Source organism: Malaclemys terrapin, chromosome 4 (genome assembly GCF_027887155.1).
Source record: "Malaclemys terrapin pileata isolate rMalTer1 chromosome 4, rMalTer1.hap1, whole genome shotgun sequence".
NCBI classification, from domain to species: domain Eukaryota; kingdom Metazoa; phylum Chordata; order Testudines; family Emydidae; genus Malaclemys; species Malaclemys terrapin.
In genome coordinates, this window is record NC_071508.1 from 31,247,915 (window position 1) to 31,268,540 (window position 20,626).

The 20,626-nt window shown below is 50.3% G+C and overlaps 1 protein-coding gene across 1 annotated transcript; it reads right to left on the reverse strand.

The window, feature by feature from the left end:
* Positions 1-14,124: 14,124 nt before the first annotated feature.
* Positions 14,125-16,834, reverse strand: LOC128835346 (homeobox protein SIX6-like). Its single transcript, XM_054024752.1, has 3 exons — positions 16,484-16,834; positions 15,912-16,075; positions 14,125-14,638 (listed from the first exon to the last, which is right to left on the reverse strand). The coding sequence occupies exons 1-3, from the start codon at positions 16,832-16,834 to the stop codon at positions 14,485-14,487; spliced, it is 669 nt and encodes a 222-aa protein (XP_053880727.1). The 3' UTR covers positions 14,125-14,484.
* Positions 16,835-20,626: the final 3,792 nt, after the last annotated feature.

Genomic DNA, 20,626 nt, shown 5'->3' on the forward strand with positions numbered 1-20,626 from the left:
ACAAAAGGAAATAAACATAAGCTAATTTATTCCTTCTCGAATACTCACTACCCTGGTTGATTCCTGGATCTTTTCACTCCGGCACAGAACTTAATGAATAGAACAAAGGAAAAACTTACCTCCTTCCTTTTGAAAAAATGTTGTCCCCCCCATTGGTTCCTCTGGTCAGGTGTCAGCTAGGCTAGGTGAACTTCTTACCCCCTTACAGGTAAAAGAGGCATTAACCCTTAACTGTCTGTTTATGACAGCCCCCAGGACGTCTCTTCTACCCTTCCCTATGTCATTGGTACCTACATGTACCACTACCACCAGCTTCTCCCCAGCACTACACATAAGTCTACCTAGATGCCTTGAAAGCTCTGCAACATTCACACCAGGCAGGCAAGTCACCACACAGTTCTCCCAGTCATCACAAACCCAGCTATCTATGTTTTTAATGATCAAATCACCCATTACTAACACCTGCCTTTTCCTAATGACTGGAGTTCCCTCCCCCCGGAGAGGTAACCTCAGTGCGAGAGGATACCCCAACATCATCTGGAAGGAGGATCCCAACTATGGGAAGGTTTCCCTCTGTTCCCGTTGACTGCTCTCCTTCCCTGAGCCTTTCATCCTCCTTAACAGTGCAGGGGCTGTCTGACCGGAGGTGGGACAAATCTACAGTGTCCCAGAAAGCCTCATCAACTCACCTCTCTGCCTCCCTTAGCTCCTCCCTCTCTGAGGGCCAGGAGCTCCTTGCACCGAATGCACACATACGCCTCCCACCCACAGGGCAGGTAATCATACATGCTACACTGCATGCAATAAACAGGATAGCCCCCACTTTGCTGCTGGGCTTCTGCCTGCATTCTCTCCTACAGCTACCTAGGTTAATGATAGGGTTTTTCTTTAAATCAAGAAGTTTTGATTATAGTGTAGTTTAAAGGTTTTAAAGAATGGCAAGTGTACCTTGCCTCCTTCCCAACTCCCACTCAAAATTCCCTGTTAGCAGCCCCGGTCACTTGCTCACGGCTTTATAAAGCCCTGGCCTTCCTGATAGCCCTGCCCACTGACTAAGGCTCAGCCAATTAACAGAGGCTTCTAGATTTCGAACCTTGTTTAGAAGCTCACAGCTTCCAACTGCCAGCCACAGCACACGGTCCTTCAAACAAACAGACCGACAGACAAACACAAGCTCAGCACACAGCAAGTAACCCCCAAACACAAAAACACACTAAGACAGCCACTTACCCCAAGAGTCCCATATTTGCTCCTCCTTCACCTGGAGAACTCCCTCTCGAAAATCCCTGTTAGCAGCCCCTGTTTGCAAAGCCACATTCTTAGGATCACACTGCTTGCCAGATTTGGGATTAGAAAGGAATTTCTGCCCACTCAGATTGACAGGATCATGAGGATTTTCCCCTTTCTCTGCGGTCTAGGGTGTGGATCCCTTGCTGGGATTGTCTGGGCGTATCCCACCTAATCAATTCTCTACCATTGCAGGGTCCTCGGGCATTGGTGGCTGTCAAGCTGTCCTGACGTGGGTCAAGAGTACCCTCCTCTGGACAGACTGTTAAGCAGCAGGGCACAAACCCTAAATTGGTCGAGAGTTCTATACTTAGATTTCATTAACCAAGTATCAAGTGAAAACTCCTCGAGCACTATAGCAGTCTAACCATAGTGTCAGAGACCGTCCCCTTGGGTACTCCAATATATCTGAATGGCTACGCGGGTGGTGTCAGAGAGAAGGCTTTGGATTCTTCAACCATGGGATGGTGTTCCAAGAAGGAGGAGTGTTAGGCAGAGACGGGCTCCACCTAACGAAGAGAGGGAAGAACATCTTCGTAAGCAGGCTGGCTAACCTAGTGAGGAGGGCTTTAAACTAGGTTCACCGGGAGAAGGAGACCAAAGCCCTGAGATAAGTGGGGAAATGGGATACCGGGAGGAAGCACGAGCAGGAGAGTGCAAGAGGGGAGGACTCCTGTCTCAGATTGAGAAAGCGGGACGATCAGCGAGTTATCTTAAGTGCCTATATACAAATGCAAGAAACTTGGGAAACAAGCAGGGAGAACTGGAAGTCCTGGCATAGTCTAGGAACTATGATGTCATTGGAATAACAGAGAGTTGGTGGGATAACTCACATGACTGGAGTACTGTCATGGATGGATATAAACTGTTCAGAAAGGACAGGCAGGGCAGAAAAGGTGGGGGAGTTGCATTGTATGTAAGAGAGGAGTATGACTGCTCAGAGCTCCGGTATGAAACTGCAGAAAAACCTGAGAGTCTCTGGATTAAGTTTAGAAGTGTGAGCAACAAGGGTGATGTCGTGGTGGGAGTCTGCTATAGACCACCAGACCAGGGGGATAAGGTGGACGAGGCTTTCTTCTGGCAACTAGCAGAAGTTACTAGATTGCAGGCCTTGGTTATCATGGGAAACTTTAATCACCCTGATATCTGCTGGGAGAGCAATACAGCGATGCACAGAGAATCCAGGACGTTTTTGGAAAGTGCAGGGGACAATTTCCTGGTGCAAGTGCTGGAGGAACCAACTAGGGGCAGAGCTCTTCTAGACCTGCTGCTCACAAACCGGGAAGAATTAGTAGGGGAAGCAAAAGTGGATGGGAACCTAGGAGGCAGTGACCATGAGATGGTCAAGTTCAGGATCCTGACACAAGGAAGAAAGGAGAGCAGCAGAATATGGACCCTGGGCTTCAGAAAAGCAGACTTTGACTCCTTCAGGCAGAATCCCCTGGGAGAATAAAATGAGGGGAAAAGGAGTCCAGGACAGCTGGCTGTATTTTAAATAATCCTTATTGAGGTTGCAGGAAAAAAACATCCCGATGTGTAGAAAGAATAGTAAATATGGCAGGCAACCAGCTTGGCTAAATAGTGAAATCCTTGCTGATCTTAAACGCAAAAAAGAAGCTTACAAGAAGTGGAAGATTGGACAAAATAAAAATATTGCTCAGGCATGCAGGAGTGAAATCAGGAAGGCCAAATCACACTTGGAGTTGCAGCTAGCAAGAGATGTTAAGAGTAACAAGAAGGGTTTCTTCAGGTATGTTAGCAACAAGAAGAAAGCCAAGGAAAGTGTGGGCCCCTTACTGAATGAGGGAGGCAACCTAGTGACTGAGGATGTGGAAAAAGCTAATGTACTCAATGATTTTTTTGCCTCTGTCTTCACAAACAAGGTCAGCTCCCAGACTGCTGCACTGGGCAGCACAGTATGGGGAGAAGGTGACCAGCCCTCTGTGGAGAAAGAAGTGGTTCGGGACTATTTAGAAAAACTGGACAAGCACAAGTCCATGGGGCCGGATGCGCTGCATCCAAGGGTGCTAAAGGAGTTGGCGGATGTGATTGCAGAGCCATTGGCCATTATCTTTGAAAACTCATGGCAATCGGGGGAGGTCCCGGATGACTGGAAAAAGGCTAATGTAGTGCCCATTTTTACAAAAGGGAAGAAGGAGGATCCGGGGAACTACAGGCCAGTCAGCCTCACCTCAGTCCCTGGAAAAATCATGGAGCAGGTCCTCAAGGAATCAATTCTGAAGCACTTAGAGGAGAGGAAAGTGATCAGGAACAGTCAGCATGGATTCATCAAAGGCAAGTCTTGCCTGACTACCTAATTGCCTTCTATGAGGAGATAACTGGGTCTGTGGATGAGGGGAAAGAAGTGGATGTGTTATTCCTTGACTTTATGATATGGTCTCCCACAGTATTCTTGCCAGCAAGTTAAAGAAGTATGGGCTGGATGAATGGACGATAAGGTGGATAGAAAGCTGGCTAGATCATCGGGCTCAATGTGTAGTGATCAACGGCTCCATGTCTAGTTGGCAGCCAGTTTCAAGCGAAGTGCCCCAAGGGTCAGTCCTGGGGCCGGTTTTGTTCAATATCTTCATTAATGATCTGGAGGATGGCGTGGACTGCACTCTCAGCAAGTTTGCAGATGACACTAAACTGGGAGGCATGGTAGATACACTGGAGGGTAGGGATCGGATACAGAGGGACCTAGACAAATTAGAGGATTGGGCCAAAAGAAATCTTATGAGGTTCAACAAGGACAAGTGCAGAGTCCTGCACTTAGGACGGAAGAATCCCATTTACTGTCACAGACTAGGGACCGAGTGGCTAGGCAGCAGTTCTGCAGAAAAGGACCTAGGGGTTACCGTGGATGAGAAGCTGGATATGAGTCAACAGTGTGCCCTTGTTCCCAAGAAGGCTAACGGCATTTTGGGCTGTATAAGTAGGGGCATTGCCAGCAGAGCGAGGGACGTGATCGTTCCCTTCTATTCGACATTGGTGAGGCCTCACCTGGAGTACTGTGTCCAGTTTTGGGCCCCACACTACAAGAAGGATTTGGAAAAATTGGAAAGAGTCCAGCAGAGGGCAACGAAAATGATTAGTGGGCTAGGGCACATAACTTACGAGGAGAGGCTGAGGGAACTGGGCTTATTTAGTCTGCAGAAGAGAAGAGTGAGGGGGGATTTGATAGCAGCCTTCAACTACCTGAATGGGGGTTCCAAAGAGGATGGATCTAGACTGTTCTCAGTGGTACCAGATGACAGAACAAGGAATAATGGTCTCAAGTCGCAGTGGGGTAGGTTTAGATTGGATATTAGGAAAAACTTTTTCACTAGGAGGGTGCTGAAGCACTGGAATGGGTTACCTAGGGAGGTGGTGGAATCTCCTTCCTTAGAGGTTTTTAAGATAAGGCTTGACAAAGTTGGGATTAGGTCCTGCTTTGAGCAGGGGGTTGGACTAGATGACCTCCTGAGGTCCCTTCCAACCCTGATATTCTATGATTCTATGATTCTATGATCTGACCACTCAGGTAAGCTTGCCTTTGATGGTCCCTTATACCAAAAATCACAACAATATTCAGGTTACTCACAGTCCCAAAGGACCAGTCACTTACCCCAAGTCAATTGCAGCTTAGATCTCATACCAAAGACAACGCTTGTAGCCAATCCTATAGTAAACTAAAAATCTATTAATTGGGAAAAGGAAATAAAAGTTAAAATTGTCAAGATTAAAGGAGGTAAACATACACACACACACACACAAGTTACAGTCTTACATTTCAAAAGCAAACTCCATATATCCTTTAGGTCTAACCCAGGTCGAGCATTGGGGATCTTTTGCTTATGCTTAGTAATCTATGCTGCTTGGTCTCTGAGGTGCAAGGAAGATACAGTTCTTCCTTGTTAGAACTTTTTATTCCCTTCCCTTTTCTACTTCAAAGTCACAAATTCAGCTTTGGGAGGAATTCAGTTGCATGTCTCCTCTTTGTGGGGGGAGGAAGAAATCAACAAAGTCCTCTGATGTGCCACAATGGTTTGTCTGATGTCTGTTGGCCTTCTTTTCTTAACACCTCCTGTTAGAAAATAGCATTCACACTTGTTAATGCTAAACTGATTTTTGTGTTATATGAAGAGGTAAATAACACTTATCTATTCACTTTCTCCATGTCATTCCTGATTTTATAGGCCTCCATCACATTTCCCCACCCCTTAGTCATCTCTTTTCTAAGCTTAACAGTCCCATCCTTTTTAATCGCTCCTCATATGAAAGCTATTCTATACCCCTAATTATATTTGTTGGCCTTCTCTGCACTTTTTCCAATTCTAATATCTTTTTTGTGATGGGTTGATGTAGTGGGGCGGCTGCCCCATTCCAGGAAAGCAGGGGTTGAAAGCAGCCCTCAGAGAGGGCTGTGACTGGGACCCAATAAAAAAAGAGATTAAGAGCAGCTGAGGGAGGCTGGTTGAGTAGCTGGCCACAGATGGCCCTAATAAGAAGGGCTGTGAGCCAGGAGACAGGGAGTCTCACTCCAGCCTTGGAGTGGAAAGGACCTAGCTGCTTGGGAGTACAGAATACCTGAAGCAGAGCAGAGCAGAGCAGTGCTGGGGAAGGGCAGGCAGAGCTGGGGAGCTCTGGCCTGGCGAGTCCCTAGGCTGAGGCCTTGCTGAAGGCCAAAGGAGGTACTGAGGCTGCAGGGAGACAGCTGGGCCAAGAAAGGCAGCAGGTCCAACCCCCTTGCCTGGGGAGACCCAGAGCGTGGGGACTGCTGTGAGGCAGAACCCCAGGGTAAGGGAGGGATGGACACAGGGCCTGAGGCAGGAGAGATGCTGGCCAGCAGGGGGAACGCTGAGTGCTGGAATTGAGCTAATTCCCAGATGACCAGCAGGAGGCACCATGCTGGTGAGTCAGCGATCTGTTACAGTTGACCAGATCTGCATGCAGGATTCAAGATGTGGGTGTAACATGGATTTATATAGTGGCATTATGATATTTTCTGTCTTATTCTCTATCCCTTTCCTAATGGTTCCTAACATTCTGTTAGCTAGTTTGACTGCTGCTGCATATTGAGTGGATATTTTCAGAGAGCTATCCACAATGACTCCAAGTTCTTTCCCAAGTGGTAACAGCTAATTTAGACCCATCAGTTTGTATGTATGGAAAACACAATCCCAACTAATGTGTATCATTTTGCATTTGTTTACATTGCATTTCATCTGCCATTTTGTTGCCCAGTTTAGTGAGATCCCTTTGTAACTCTTCCCAGTCAGCTTTGAACTTAACTATCTTGAGTAAATGTTGTATTGTCCACAAATTTCACTACCTCACTGTTTATCCCCTTTTCTAGAGCATTTCTGAATATGTCAAACAGTGCAGGTCCATAGGGGAACCTGGCTATTTACCTCTCTCCATTCCGAAAACTAACCATTTATTCCTATTCTTTGTTTCCTATCTTTTTTGGAAGTCTGGATCCCAGCTTCCATTTTTGCTGCAGCAGTGCAGAAAGCACTTTCTGTTACGCAGTAAATATTACTATGGGATTCTAACGCTGAAAGCCTGGTCCGTTTGAGGACTCTAATACCCATGTACCACTATCAGATAAAAGTGCTGTTTCTCTAGCTCAAGGAGTAGATATCTATGCATGTGGCTGGGATTTGAACCTGTGACTACTTGCATATGAGACAGACAGCTTTCACTAGCCCAAGGTGCTGCACTGGCTTGCTAAGTAGAAAGTTCTGCTTTTAGCAGTGACATTATGGTGTTCACTCCCCACTGACACCTTTGGGAAGGAGGTGTGTTCCACTCGCTAGAGCGAAGACTGCTAAACACTTTCTGTTATGAAGCCAAGTTTGCCTTGCCTTTGTTATGTTCCCAGACTTTTCAGATTGGAGCATTTTATCAGAGAGAAGAGATTGAGCCAGTCCCCTCTGCCTTGGCTGCCCCACCAGCTAGTGATGGAATTTACTCTAGTAGAGCAGCATGTCTGTTGGGAGTGGGAGGCAGTGACAACCCCTGAGGGATTCTTTCCAGACAAAACCCTTCACAAGCAACAGTTGAGGCAGTTGCATCTGAAGAAGTGGGTTTTTTACCCACAAAAGCTTATGCCCAAATAAATCTGTTAGTCTTTAAGTTGCCACCAGACTCCTCGTTGTTTTTGTGGATACAGACTAACATGGCTACCCCTCTGATAATTGAGGCAGACGCACCCCAAAAGCCCTCTAGGAAGGAAGCAGCCTGTCCCATTTCATGCAGAGATGGTCTGTGACAATCTGAATGACCTTGAACAGGATGGAGGAGGGAGAAATGTTCATTTCACTTCAGCATGTGGGGAACAAAGGTTAACCCAGTGGGAGTGTGGGGAGGTCAATCCACTAGTCTCTGTACCCAGAGAACCTGGGGGGATGCCACAGGATCCCCAGGCCCTGACCTGAGAGAGTAGGGGCTTTGGCTGTGGGGGAGGGTCCCTTACCAGAGGCTGGGCTTCTGCTGTGGTTACAAGCAGTGTGCATGGTTCAGAGCCAGGCCTAGCCTGCTCCCCCATCTGATGAAAGAGTTAGTTCCCAAAATGCCCCAAGAGAGTGAATACCAGGGCTGCTGATGCCTTGAGGAACAAAGAGTCACCATCTCCACTCCCTAGGCACTGGGTGGGAGGAATAGGTCTCAGGTTCACATCCAAAGGTTTTGGGGTGACAAATATAAGGGGGGCATGGGAGAGCTCTGCTGCAAATCCTCTCTGCAGGGTCTAAAACAGCAACCTATGACACGTGTGCCAAAGATGGCACGCAAGCCAATTTTTAATGGCATGCTGAGGCCACAACTAGCCCCGCTCAGCCCGCTGCCGAACCCCGGCAGCGGGCTGAGCAGGGCTGACGGCCGGGACTCCAGCAGGCAGCAGCGTGCCATTAAAAATCCTGCCTGGCCCAGCCCGCTCTTCTCCGCCCCTGGCCTACTGCTCTGTCTGGTGGGGGTAAGGGGCAGAAGCAAGCTTGGTCCTGCCAGCTGCTGCTGTAGGGCAGGCTCCGCCGGCAGCCAATCTTCCCCCTCCCCGGCCTCTTCCCCCAGCGTGCTGCGTCGTGCCCCGCCTCCTCTCCAACCCTGCCGCTGATGGCCCTTGCGAGGGAGGGGAGAAGAGGAACCCCAGCAGCCTCGCTGCTCAGACTAGGAAGAAGGTGGAGAAGAGGAAGGAGCGGGGCTTTGAGGAAGGAGTGTGGAATCAGGGAGTATCCCTCCAGCCCCCTGCTGTGAGCCGCTCAGGGCAGGGGGCTGGGAGCACCCCCCTGATCCCAACCTACCCCCCAGCCCTCTGCCCTGATCCCTGCACCCCCCTCACACCCCAGCCCCCTGCACCTTCCCACGACCCCAGCCCTGACTCTGGTACCCCCCCACACATATCCACCCCCCACTCACCCCATGCCCTGACTCCTGCACCCCCCTCACATGCCCCCAGCCCTCTGCCCTGACTCCTGCACCCTCCTCACACACATCCTGCCCTGACTTAAAACCACTGGAGGGGTGGGAGGGGGCAGGGCCGGCTTTAGCAAGAGCGGGGCCCGATTCCTGGGGGCGGGGCTTGCTGCAAGCCCCGCCCCCAGGACCCGAGCCGCGCCGCCGGGGGGCCCGAGCCGCGCCGCCGGGGGGGGCCGGGGGGGCTCCGAGTCGCGCCGAGCCGCGCCGCCGGGGGGGACCGGGGGGGCCCCGAGCCGAGCCGCGCCGCAGGGGACCCGAGCCGCGCCGTGGGGGGGGACGGGGGGACCCGAGCCGCGGGGACCGGGCCAGAGCCGGGCCACGGGGGCCGTGCTGGGGCCTGCGGGAACGGGCCGCGCTTCCCCGGAGCCCTTCTCCCGCCCCCACCCCAGCTTACCTCGTGCTGCCGGCCGGCCCGCCCCTGCTGCTTAGTCTCAGAAGCAGGGGAGGGGGCAGGGCGTGCAGGGCAGGGGAGGAGGGGGAAGTGAGCTGGGGGCGGGGCGAACAGCTGCAGCGCGGGGCCCTCTTGGCGCGGGGCCCAATTCAGCCGAATCGGCTGAATCGGCCTAAAGCCGGCCCTGGGAGGGGGGAAGGGATTCATGGAAACCCCTATGCAGTGGATGAAAAGCTGGATATGAGTCAGCAGTGTGCCCTTGTTGCCAAGAAGGCTAACGGCATATTGGACTGCATTAGTAGAAGCATTGCCAGCAGATCGAGGGAAGTGATTATTCCCCTCTATTCAGCACTGGTGAGGCCACATCTGGAGTATTGCGTCCAGTTTTGCTCCCCTCTCCCCTCCCCCACCCCACACAGAAAGGATGTGGACAAATTGGAGGGAGTCCAGTGGAGGGCAACGAAAATGATTAGTGGGCTAGGGCACATGACTTACGAGGAGTGGCTGAGGGAACTGGGCTTATTTAGTCTGCAGAAGAGAAGAGTGAGGGGGGATTTGATAGCAGCCTTCAACTACCTGAATGGGGGTTCCAAAGAGGATGGGGCTCGGCTGTTCTCAGTGGTGGCAGGTGACAGAACAAGGAGCAATGGTCTCAAGTTGCAGTGCGGGAGGTGTAGGTTGGATATTAGGGAAAAACTATTTCACTAGGAGGATGGTGAAGCACTGGAATGGGTTACCTAAGGAGGTGGTGGAATCTACATCCTTAAAGGTTTTTAAGGCCCAGCTTGACAAAGCCCTGGCTGGGATGATTTAGTTGGGGTTGGCCCTGCTTTGAGCAGGGGGTTGGACTACATGACCTCCTGAGATCTCTTCCAATCCTAATCTTCTATGATTCACATACTGCCTTTCCAGGAGAGAAGGCTGCTGCGTCTGTATGTGTTTGTGTACATACACATGTTCGTATCTGTGTACAGGTGTCCATAAGTGTGGCCCTCCAGCTGGCTCACCCAACCTGGCTGTTCTCTGTCACTCAGCCGAAGCAAAAGTTGCCCCGTTAGTTCCCACTGTGCTGTTGCCTTGGTGGTAATGGGGCCGGCAGCACTGGGGATCAGGGTTCCACCCCCCAGCTGGGTGGGAATAGGTCAATCCCCAAACACAGCAGGGGGCCAGGACCTAAAGTTGTATCTCTGCCATGGGTGAAGGGATCTGCATACAAACAGCCCCAGTGCCTTAACCAGAGATGGACTCATCTCTGCTTCAGGTGAGCAATCCTTGTATAAACAGCCACTGCGCCCCACTGCAGAGGAGGCTGCATCTCAGCACTGGGTGTAAGCAGCCTGGGCCACACACTGAGCCCCAGACAGATCCCTGGTTGACAGCAGAACCCAGAGAGGGGAATGAGCCATCAGGTGCTGCACTGACTGAGGACCCCAGAGACCTAGGGGAATCGTGGACCACTTCAGCAGAAGACAGGGTAGGAAGCAGCCCAGAGGACTTAGACATTGCTCCATTTGTAGAACCAGGAAACCGGTCAGCATGTTTTGGGGCGATCCCCACTGCCTCAGTGGCAAGCACCCCTGCCACTGCCAGTGCCATAAAGTCCATACAGAACCTCACCATCCCATCAGACTTTGGGACCAGGAGTATCGGGCTTTGTCATTCACGCTGGGACTCTTCCATTATCCTCCAGGGCCAGCATTGCCTCAAGTTCTTTCTGGACCACTTCCCACATTTTTCTGGGAAGTGGGCAATGTTGGTTGCAGACCTTCGGCCTGAGAATGGTGTCTATATGGCAATGTTCATCCACACTGGATGGGAAGATAAAATGGAGGGGAAGTCTTGGACCAACTTTTGTAGTCTTGCTTTTTGTTCCAGGTCTGAGACCTGCCAGGGCCCTGGTTTGGGACTCTGAGGAGCAGGTCCCATTATCCCAGATGCCACACACCCCTAGGTGGTGTCCCACTTCCCTGATGGGCCAATCACACAGCCCCATGGAGGTGGGCAGCTTTATTGACTCTGGCCCTTGGGCCACACAGCCCATTAAGGAAGGGCCACTTTATTAACTCTGGCCCACAGAGCCCTGTAAGGAAGGGCTGCCTATTGACTTAGGCCATCAGGCCACACTGCCCTGAGAGTGAGGGCAGTCCAAGGGACTCCAACTACTAGACCCTACTAACTCGCTTGGTTGTCAGAGTCACCATTATAGAATCTAGCCGGCAGCAGTATATCCCTTCTGTTTGACCGTTCCTGACTCTATGGTTTTTGTTTCCAACTTATGGTGGCTGAGCATACAAGGTTATGCTAAAGTCATACACAAGATGGCTGTGGTCATGTCAAGTCCAGTTCTCTCTTAACAAATATTTTCCTTCACCATTAACTTAGTTCCCTGTAGCACCAGCTGTTCAGACTGTGAGGATAGCAGGTTAGATTCCTGAATCAGGCCCTGGTGAGCCCCAGTGCCTCTACATCTGTACCCGCTGCTGAGCCCCAATGCAGACTCCCTGAGGGATAGGTTTCTCTGGGCCCCAGTGCATGCTGGGAGAGGGCAATGGAGAGGGGCCTGCTCAGCACTGCTGCCCTACCCTCACCCACCCCTCAGATGGGGGTAAAAATCATAGCTTTCCCACTCAGGATTAACCCTTCTGTCAGGTGGAGTCAGCAGCAACAAGGTCCAGGTTCAATATCTAGGGGTGCCTCTTAATAATACAAAACAGAAATAGCTTGAACCCCCTGTGATGGTATCTCCCAAAAGGCTTTATGGAAATATGCTTAGAATGTGATTTATGCTACATATGCCATATAACTTATCTCAAAGGTTATGATCTACTGAATGTATTAATCCTATTTATATGCATGTATCATTTTTGTATTCGAAGTTATGCATGTTATGAATGTTGGCTGTGTACTGGCTTAATTTCTAAATAACCTTAGTAGAGCATTTGGTCAGTTCTTGGGGAAAGGAATGTTGAAATTAAGTACCTAATCAAGAAACACAAAGGACAATGGATCTTGGAATGCTCCAATCCACATAAAAAGTCTACTTGAGGATGTTCAAGGTAGCATGTAAACAATGGATGCTACCTGTAAAAAATGAGAGTCATGCATGGACATGTGACTTGCCCAGGTGACTCCTAAACTCCATCTTGGAGCTGGACTTTGCATAGGAAGGAGGAGTGGGTCGTCACCCATAAGAGAAAGTCTATTTAAACCCCTCAGAGACCCCTTCATTTTGTCTTCAGCTGGCTAAAGAGAGAGCATCTCCACCCCCCAGAATACTTGAAAAAAACTGGAACAAAGGGCAAGGGGTGTGAGTAATTGCTGGACCCAGGCTAAAAGAAGAATAGTCTGTAAAAGGGAGCATTCTGGAACTGGTGAGGCATACAAGGTTATGCTAAAGTCATACACAAGATGGCTGTGGTCATGTCAAGTCCAGTTCTCTCATAACAAATTATTTTCCTTCCCCATTAACTTAATTCCCTGTAGCACCAGCTGTTCAGATTGTATTCAGTTTGATTAGACATAGATTTGCGCATTTTATTTTATTTTGCTTGGTAACTTACTTTGTTCTGTCTGTTACTACTTGGAAACCACTTAAATCCTACTTTCTGTATTTAATAAAATCACTTTCTACTTATTAATTAACTCAGTGTGTATTAATACCTGGGGGAGCAAACAACTGCATATCTCTCTATCAGTGTTATAGAGGGCAAACAATTTATGAGTTTACCCTGTATAAGCTTTATACAGGGTAAAATGGATTTATTTGGGTTTAGACCCCATTGGAAGTTGGGCATCTGAGTGTTAAGAACAGGAACACTTCTGTTAGCTGCTTTAAGGTAAACCTGCAGCTTTGGGGCAAGTAATTCAGACCCTGGGTCTGTGTTGAAGCAGATGGAACTGTCTGGCTCAGCAAGACAGGGTGCTGGGGCCCCAAGCTGGCAGGGAAGGTAGGGGTAAAAGTAGTCATGGCACATTGGGTGGAAGTTCCCAAGAGGGTTAATAATAATTAATGGAGATATCCCATCTCCTAGAAGTGGAAGGGACCTTGAAAGGTCATTGAGTCCAGCCCCCTGCCTTCACTAGCAGGACCAAGTACTGATTTTGCCCCGGATCCCTAAGTGGCCCCCTCAAGGATTGAACTCACAACCCTGGGTTTAGCAGGCCAATGCTCAAACCACTGAGCTATCCCTCCCCTCTCTGGTGTCTATGATCCAACCCGTCACACCTCCACCCAGTAATCTGGGAAAATTAGACATCACCCCTGGGCATCTCTAAGAGGCAGACTTGCAGGCATTGAGTCTGTGTACAACAAAGAAAATTTTTAGTAAAAATGGGAAAAGGAACCCAGCATTAATTTGGGAAAACACCACAATTCAAAAGCATATGACCATGAGCAAACACCCATCTCAGAGTACACTGGGCATTGCTCTTTGCTTCAGTTTCTCATCTTGCAATGTAAAAACACACCACTCTCCCCAGTGTACCCTATTCACAGTTACTGTCCTCGATCAGCAAAGACCCATAGTTCAGAGGTGTGTTCACATGAGTTCACCCCAAAAGTGTTGAGCACTGCCTCTGTTTGTGTGCACCATTGCAAGTGGCTCATTGTTGCTAGTGTTCACTGGGCCAGGACTACCCACTGCAACTGCCATTTCTCTGCTATAATATCACATTCTGAGGTTCTACCACTTAAAACAGCTCTCAGTGATTTTAAGAGATGGGAGGAACCTCACTGGTAGTCAGTGCCTCACTACCATACCCCAGCTCTAACGCTCAGCATCTAGTTATCAGTGATTTTTATACACTAGAGAGAACAGTTACAAATAATACCTAGGACTCCCTAATGAGAACCCACACCCCCAGACATGAACGCTCACTCTTACCCTCTCTTTTCTGCCCTAGGCTTTGGCATCCCTGCATAGCGAGTGAGATTCAGTTTAGGGTGAGCCCCTCAATCAGAGCAGGCTAAGTATAGTTCTTCTGCCATTTACTCATATAATTAGGATAACAACATATCATTATCCCTGCATTCAATAAAGTGATTTGTAACCCAACACCAGCAAAAACTGATTGCTTTGGCAAAGCAGCTCCATCATGCTGTGCACCTAGAAAGAGTAGGTATGTTTATGCAAATACAATCTGTTCCTGAAATCTTTTCATCTTGGCTCATTGCTAGATGTCAGAGGAGAGCTCATTCAGCCTTTGCTTACACAGGTAATCCTTGTCCTGTGGCTTCTAGCTGGATCCCCCTGCAGGTTACATCCTTCCATGTCATCCAAGGGGGATGGTGGGGGGTGGGGAAATCAATGACTACTGCCCACCCCTGGCCAGGTGCAGGTCTCTGCTGTTCATAGGCTGCTCTTGCTGTCACTGATGGTTGAGGTAGGATACGTCTGCCTGCTGAGGGCGCTGCTGTGCTCCTGCACAGATGGGGTGTCACTCAGGCCTATGATGTCTTGACTCTCAGCCCTGGGAGGCTGGGATGATGAATCTTTCTGGAGTCTGGGTTGGGGGGCAATTAATAACGCAACTAGAGAATTAAAAGCCCCAATCAATTATAGTAATCCCTCTCCCAGCAGATACCCTCCCTGCAAGTTATTAGTACCATGCTATGGTCATGCAAAGAGACCCTGTCCAAGATCAGGGCCTCTTTTGTGCCAGATATTGTCCAGACCCTATCCAAGATCAGGGACCCATTGTGCTGGATGCTGCACAGACCCCCAACCTAGATTGCAGACTCTGACTGAGATCAGGCCCTCATTGTTCTGGACCCTGCACAGACAACAAACAGGCACCAAGAGATGTAGAGAGTTGCACAAGGTCTCTGGCAGAGGAAGGAATAAAACCCAAGTGTCCTGATCCCATGTGCCAGACATGAGGCACTCCTGGACCAGCCCTCACAGCGTGGGAAATAGGTTGACAACCTTTTCTCCAATAAGCAAGGGGCAGCTGCTGCTCCGGCTGGTTTCATGGAGCAGGCAGCCACGGCATTCTCCTGTCTGCTGCTGGTGCCTGAGGTTGCAGAGGCTACTCAGCTCACGCAGCCAGTAAGAGCCGCCCAGGCAGGGGGACCCACACACACACAGCCCTGAGCTATCCCCTCCCTGTACTCTGAGCAGTTTTCAAACTTTTTGAGCTGAACCCACATCACCCACAACCAGACAGGCTGGGTGGCCTGCTGTGGTGAGTCAGAGGGTGGAGGTGGCACTGCCTTCCTGGACCCCACTGTACGGACATGGCCCAAGCCCCGCCAGCCCCTGCCCCCACCACAACAGAAGTCAAACTATGCCTATGCCTATGCCTGAGGGCCCAGGCTTGTCCTGGAGCCCCGATTTCCCCCTCTCTCCCACTGGGCCCTGGAGTTTTTATAGTGTGTTGAGGGGACCTCAGAAAGAAAAAGGTTGATAACCTCTGTTCTTCTGCACCCCTGCCACTTGACTCCATGCAGCATGATGCCCCCTATTCAGCCCCTGCCCCTCTTCCTGAACAATGGCGCCCTCTACTGACACCCCATTCCAATCTCTGAAGAGCAGCAACCCATACTGAGCCTCCACCATGATCCTTGCAGCACAGCACACTCTACTGGCCCACTCGCTCCCAGCAGCACGGTGCCTTCTACTGAGCACCCCACTCCACTCTCTGCAGCACAGGACCCCTTACTCCCCCAGCCCCACTCCTTGCATATTCCATGCATCCCATCCAGTCCCACTTGGCCTGTGTGCTGCAGGCTGAGGCAGGCACCATCTTGGATCCTGGGGATGTTCAGGCCTCTCACCTTTTCTTGGCTGAGGCAGCACGGTCCCGCTGTCGGCGGTTCTTGAACCAGTTCCCCACCTGGGTGGGGGTAAGGCCAGTGGCATGGGCCAGGTGGCGCTTGCGGGAGGGGTTGGGGTAGGGGTCCTGCAAGTACCATTCCCGCAGCAGGTTCCGTGTCTTCTCCTGGGGAAAGAAAGAAGGGCAGTGGGACAGATATCAACATGGGAAGGGGGTCAGCAGGGAGACCCTTATGCCCCACCCTGATGAGCCTCCCCAGCCATACATAGAGCATTCACCATCCTGGTGGGCAGCAGCATCCACTGCAATCTTTCACTGGGCAGTGGTTGTGGGAGACAGGATCATCTTCTCCAGTCTGTCCCACCTGAGGAGGAGGTGGGATTGCCCTACAGAGCATTCCTCTTGGGGGTGGGGGGCAGAGTTGTCCCCAACAGTCTATTTAATCATGGCCCACAGTCTATTCCCTGGGGGTGGGGGACTGTCCCCTACAGTCTATTCTCTCACCAAGGGACTGTCAGTCTACTGCTCATGACCCTTTTCCTCTCCTACCCCACCACCCGATGCCCTGCTCACCTTGAAGCTGCTGGCCCTGTGCTGGATGTTGCTGTTGGGGAAGGCTGAGAATGATAGTCTCCTGCATGATGGGTACTGGTCCAGGCCCCCCAAGGTCCCTGGGGCCCCACAGGGTGAGGCCTGGCTGAAATAGGGTGCCAGCAGGGCTGAGGTGTGGGGGTCTAGCAGCTCCAGCTCAGGGCAGGCCGGCACCCATGGAGGGGCCTGGTGGCACCTGTGGGCAAGGGTAGGTGGCAAGGCCCAAAGGAACCATGCCAGACGCTCGAACTCCCCACTCTCCTGCAGGACCTCACAGACTCGGGCCACCTGCCCTGGGGGGAAGAATGACAGACCAGGTGGTGGTAGTGGCATCGGGCCAGTAGGGAGATGGGACCAGGGCGGAGAATGGTGTAGGGTTGAATATGGGATGGAGAGGTAAAGGGCAGGAGGTGTATAGAGCAAGAACGGAGTAACAGGGCAGGGGATCGGGATGGGAATATGAGATGGAGGGGGGATGAAGCAGGTTTGTATAGGGCTGGAATGAGAGGAATGGGACAAGCAATCCGAGTATGGGACAGAGGGCTATGGGTCTGGGATTGGGGTGTGAGGAACAGAGAGGGACAGGACAGAGGATTGAGGGGAGTGTGGAACAGGGCAGGGGGTTGGGAGAGGCCTATAGGAGGCAGCCAGAGGGAACTGGACAAACTGAGGAGGAGAGAGAGAAATAACAGAAATTACGTTAGTGCCACTACTCAGTAACCAGGCAGAGCTTTGCATCAGTCCCACCCCCTCTCCCTCTGCCCTGGGCAGTGCCATGGAGGGCCACCTGGCTCAGCCAGATGAGATGGCAGTTCTGGGGTTTGACCTCCAGACTCACCAGCTTTGCTGATTCCCTTAAAACCTCAGTTCCACAGCCTCCATGAGGGAAAAGGCACTTTCTAACCTTTCTGGTTGTGGAGAGAAGGCTGGGGACATGACCCCCACCTCCCCTGAAGGCTGGAGACTCAAACTCTTGCCCCCCCGAAAGTTGTTGATGTGATCTATGCCCACCCTAACTCCCCAAGGAGGCTGGAACCAGATCCCTGCCCCCTCAAGAAGGCTGGAGATGTGATCCCTGCTCCTTCCCCACAAAGGCTGGAGACAACCCCCAGCCCCACCTGAAGGGTCACAAAGCAGAAAGCAAAGAAAGAAGCCAACGTGAATTACTTTTTAAAATCTTGGTTTGAAGCCAATCTCATGTGGTTTTGAGTGGCTGACTCTGCTGGCCCAGTCAGGCACCCAGAGAAAGCAACTCACTGGTCATGTGCTAAAGGTGGATTGGTTTGAGATGGTTAGAAAGGGGACCAGATGCCAGGCCATCCAGCTAGGCACTGAGAATATAAATAAGACATATGGACTGGGGACCATTTCTGGGCCCTAAGGACTCAGGAGCCCCAATGAGAACCAGCAGACCAGGGACTCCTAGTGCGATATGGTGAGAGAGAGATTAAGAAGGAGCAGAGAGGTGGGCTCCCTTGGGATATGACCTTAGTCAGACTAACAATGAGTCCTGCATCCGGCTTTGGGGTCCACACTTCAAGGAGGATGGTGACAATCTGACAATCCAATCCATAATAGTGAATAATTAGGAGTTTTAATAAAGAGAATTTAAAATATGATCTACCTATCCACCCTCCCCAATATACAGTTATTCATCCAACATGTATCTATCCATCCATCCCCCCCCAATATACATATTGGATGGATAGATCCAATATGTATCTATCCATCCAATCCATATCTATCTATCCAGCCATTCATCCACCCACCCCAATATACAGCTATCCATCCAATACTCATCTACAGGGCCAGTTCTATGGGTGGACAAGGAGGGCAGTTTGCCTGGGGTGCAAACTTCCAGGGAATGCCAAACTGCTGGGCTTTTTTTTTTTTTTTTTTGCTCAGCGATGAGGTGCCCAAAATTCACTACAAATACATGTCTATCTATCCACCCTAATAAACAGGGCAGAAGGGTTACATAAATTTTCTCCAAAGTTTTGTTTCTGCTGCTGAATATGGTAGCTGGATTTAAGAGGATGCACTGGTGACAGCCAGGTGGACCTGCTCAGTAAGAAGGGTTTGACACAGACAGGGATTGTACCCAGATCTCAGGTTAAGTGTGGGAGAATTGTGAGATTCGCACCCCAAGACGAGTAAGGGCAAGAGACTAAACACATGATGGGATGCAAGCAGGGTGACCCGACTGTAGCTGACCTGTAAACATGACAGCATCTATCTGTCTATCTAGACTTTTAGATCAGAACAAAGTAACAATCTGGGCTGCAATTTGTTGCTTTATTATTGCTTTATTTATTGTGGATCCAGTGGAATATGGATTGCTTTGGCAAATCTTTAACTTAAAAAAATTCTAATTATATTACAGAAAAAACATGGGATTTATTGATAATAATGCGGGGGGCTTTCTATCAGTTGTCAAACTTGTTTCCAAAAATTAGAAAAAAGAATGGTGAGAGAGAGCAAGAAAGCAAAAGATGGGTGTGTTTGGTGTCTGATAGAGATAGATAGATAGACAGACAGACTAGCATGCTGGGTCCCTGGGATCAGCTGGAGCCTTTATCAAACCAATAGCCCCTCTACATTCAGATCAGAGGTAACATCTTTTTAAAGGCTGTAGGAAAATTTGCTGGAAAAATTCACACAAGATAAAATAGTTAGCAACTTTAAAAGTATATCCCCAATCTAACGCTATTTGTTTATCCAATTGTGGATGACACTGTCTTGTGTCTCTGCCTGCTTTCCGTCTCTTCCCCTGTCTATTTCCTCTGTCTTTCTAGGTCCCTGTCAGTGTAAGATTGTTCCTGTCCCTCCAGTATCTGATAAAATATTTGCATTCTGCTAATAAATTTTTTAAGACATCTGGCTCACCAGTTGCTAGTAAAGAGAGCTGAACTTCCTTACAGGATCCAAAGTGCGCAAGGAATCATAAACCTCAACCATGTTGCAAACTTTCATCCAAATTAAAAAATAATAAATGCCTTTACTTAAAAAAATAACAGCATGAATGCATTTTATTAATAAAATTATACATGCATGTCAGCTTTCCAGCTATGTATCACAAACCGATGGAAGGGTTAATAGCCATGGAATGACAAAATCCCTTCCATTTCCAAAGCGCTGGAATAACGAGGACGTTATTCGAGTTAATGATTATTACTGAGCACTGGAGTTATGCTACCAGGAGAGGTGTAGTGGCAACCCACTGCAGAGATTTACAAATAACTCAGCATGAAGGAAATTCGTTAGTTGTTGATTTGTTCAATTGTCAGGTCCTTTCAGAACAAAAATCCCCCTTTAAGAATCTTTTAGCTGAAAAAGTGATGGGGGTTGAAGGAAAATGTCCCCGAAATAGACTAAACTCAGAGTCGCGAAGGTCAAAACCTGGCAGGGAAAGGAGCTCATAGGCGGGGGGCGGGGGTGGGACGGCAGCAGTGAAGGGGTGAGATGAACCTGCGCCCCTGAATGCACACACTCGATGGCCCCCTTCCGCTGGAAGGATAGACGCAAGAACTGGGGGTGCTGTAGCACCCCCCAAGTTTCACAAGGGGCTCCGCGCCCGGAGTCCCGGCTGTAGCCCACGCCTGGGCCCCCGGCCCTTACCCCTGTCCGGGTCCCCCTTCCCCTCCTGTGCGCCCAATCCCAGCTGAGGGGAGCAAGACACGGACAGGGCTCGGGGCTTCAGCACCCCCACTACTAAAAGCTGGAAGAGAAGGTCAGTAAGTCCGGGAGTTACCTGCGGCAGCTGTTGAGTTTCTCCAGGTGGAGGCTCAGGGGTGAAAGCTGAAGGACGCTGCGCTCCCCCACCGAGCCCCGGCGATGCTCCGCGATGAGCGGAAGCCGGGAGGTTTCTATGCTCTGTGCCCTGCGGCGGCGGCTAATCGCTCTGCCTGCGAGTTTCGCGCAGACCTGGCGTCTCGCTGGCTGGCAGAGGACGGGAAGGCGAGTGCGAATGCGGGGCTGGCGGAGGAGGCAGCTGAATGAACACGGCGGGAGTTCAGTTTCTCCGGGGTCAATTCAGAATCACCCCGGCCTGGGGGGAGGGCCAGATTCCGGGCACTTCGGGTGGACATTGAGTGCAGAGTGAGGCTGATGACGGGGGTGTATGTG

Excerpts from the sequence above, each read along its gene's own strand:
- LOC128835346 (XM_054024752.1), bottom strand. The coding sequence starts at position 16,834 with ATGCCACTACCACCACCTGGTCTGTCATTCTTCCCCCCAGGGCAGGTG. Across the intron at positions 16,076-16,483 it reads ACAGGGCCAGCAGCTTCAAG|GAGAAGACACGGAACCTGCT; the intron begins GTGAGCAGGGCA and ends TTCTTTCCCCAG. Across the intron at positions 14,639-15,911 it reads GCTGCCTCAGCCAAGAAAAG|ACTCCAGAAAGATTCATCAT; the intron begins GTGAGAGGCCTG and ends CCCCCAACCCAG.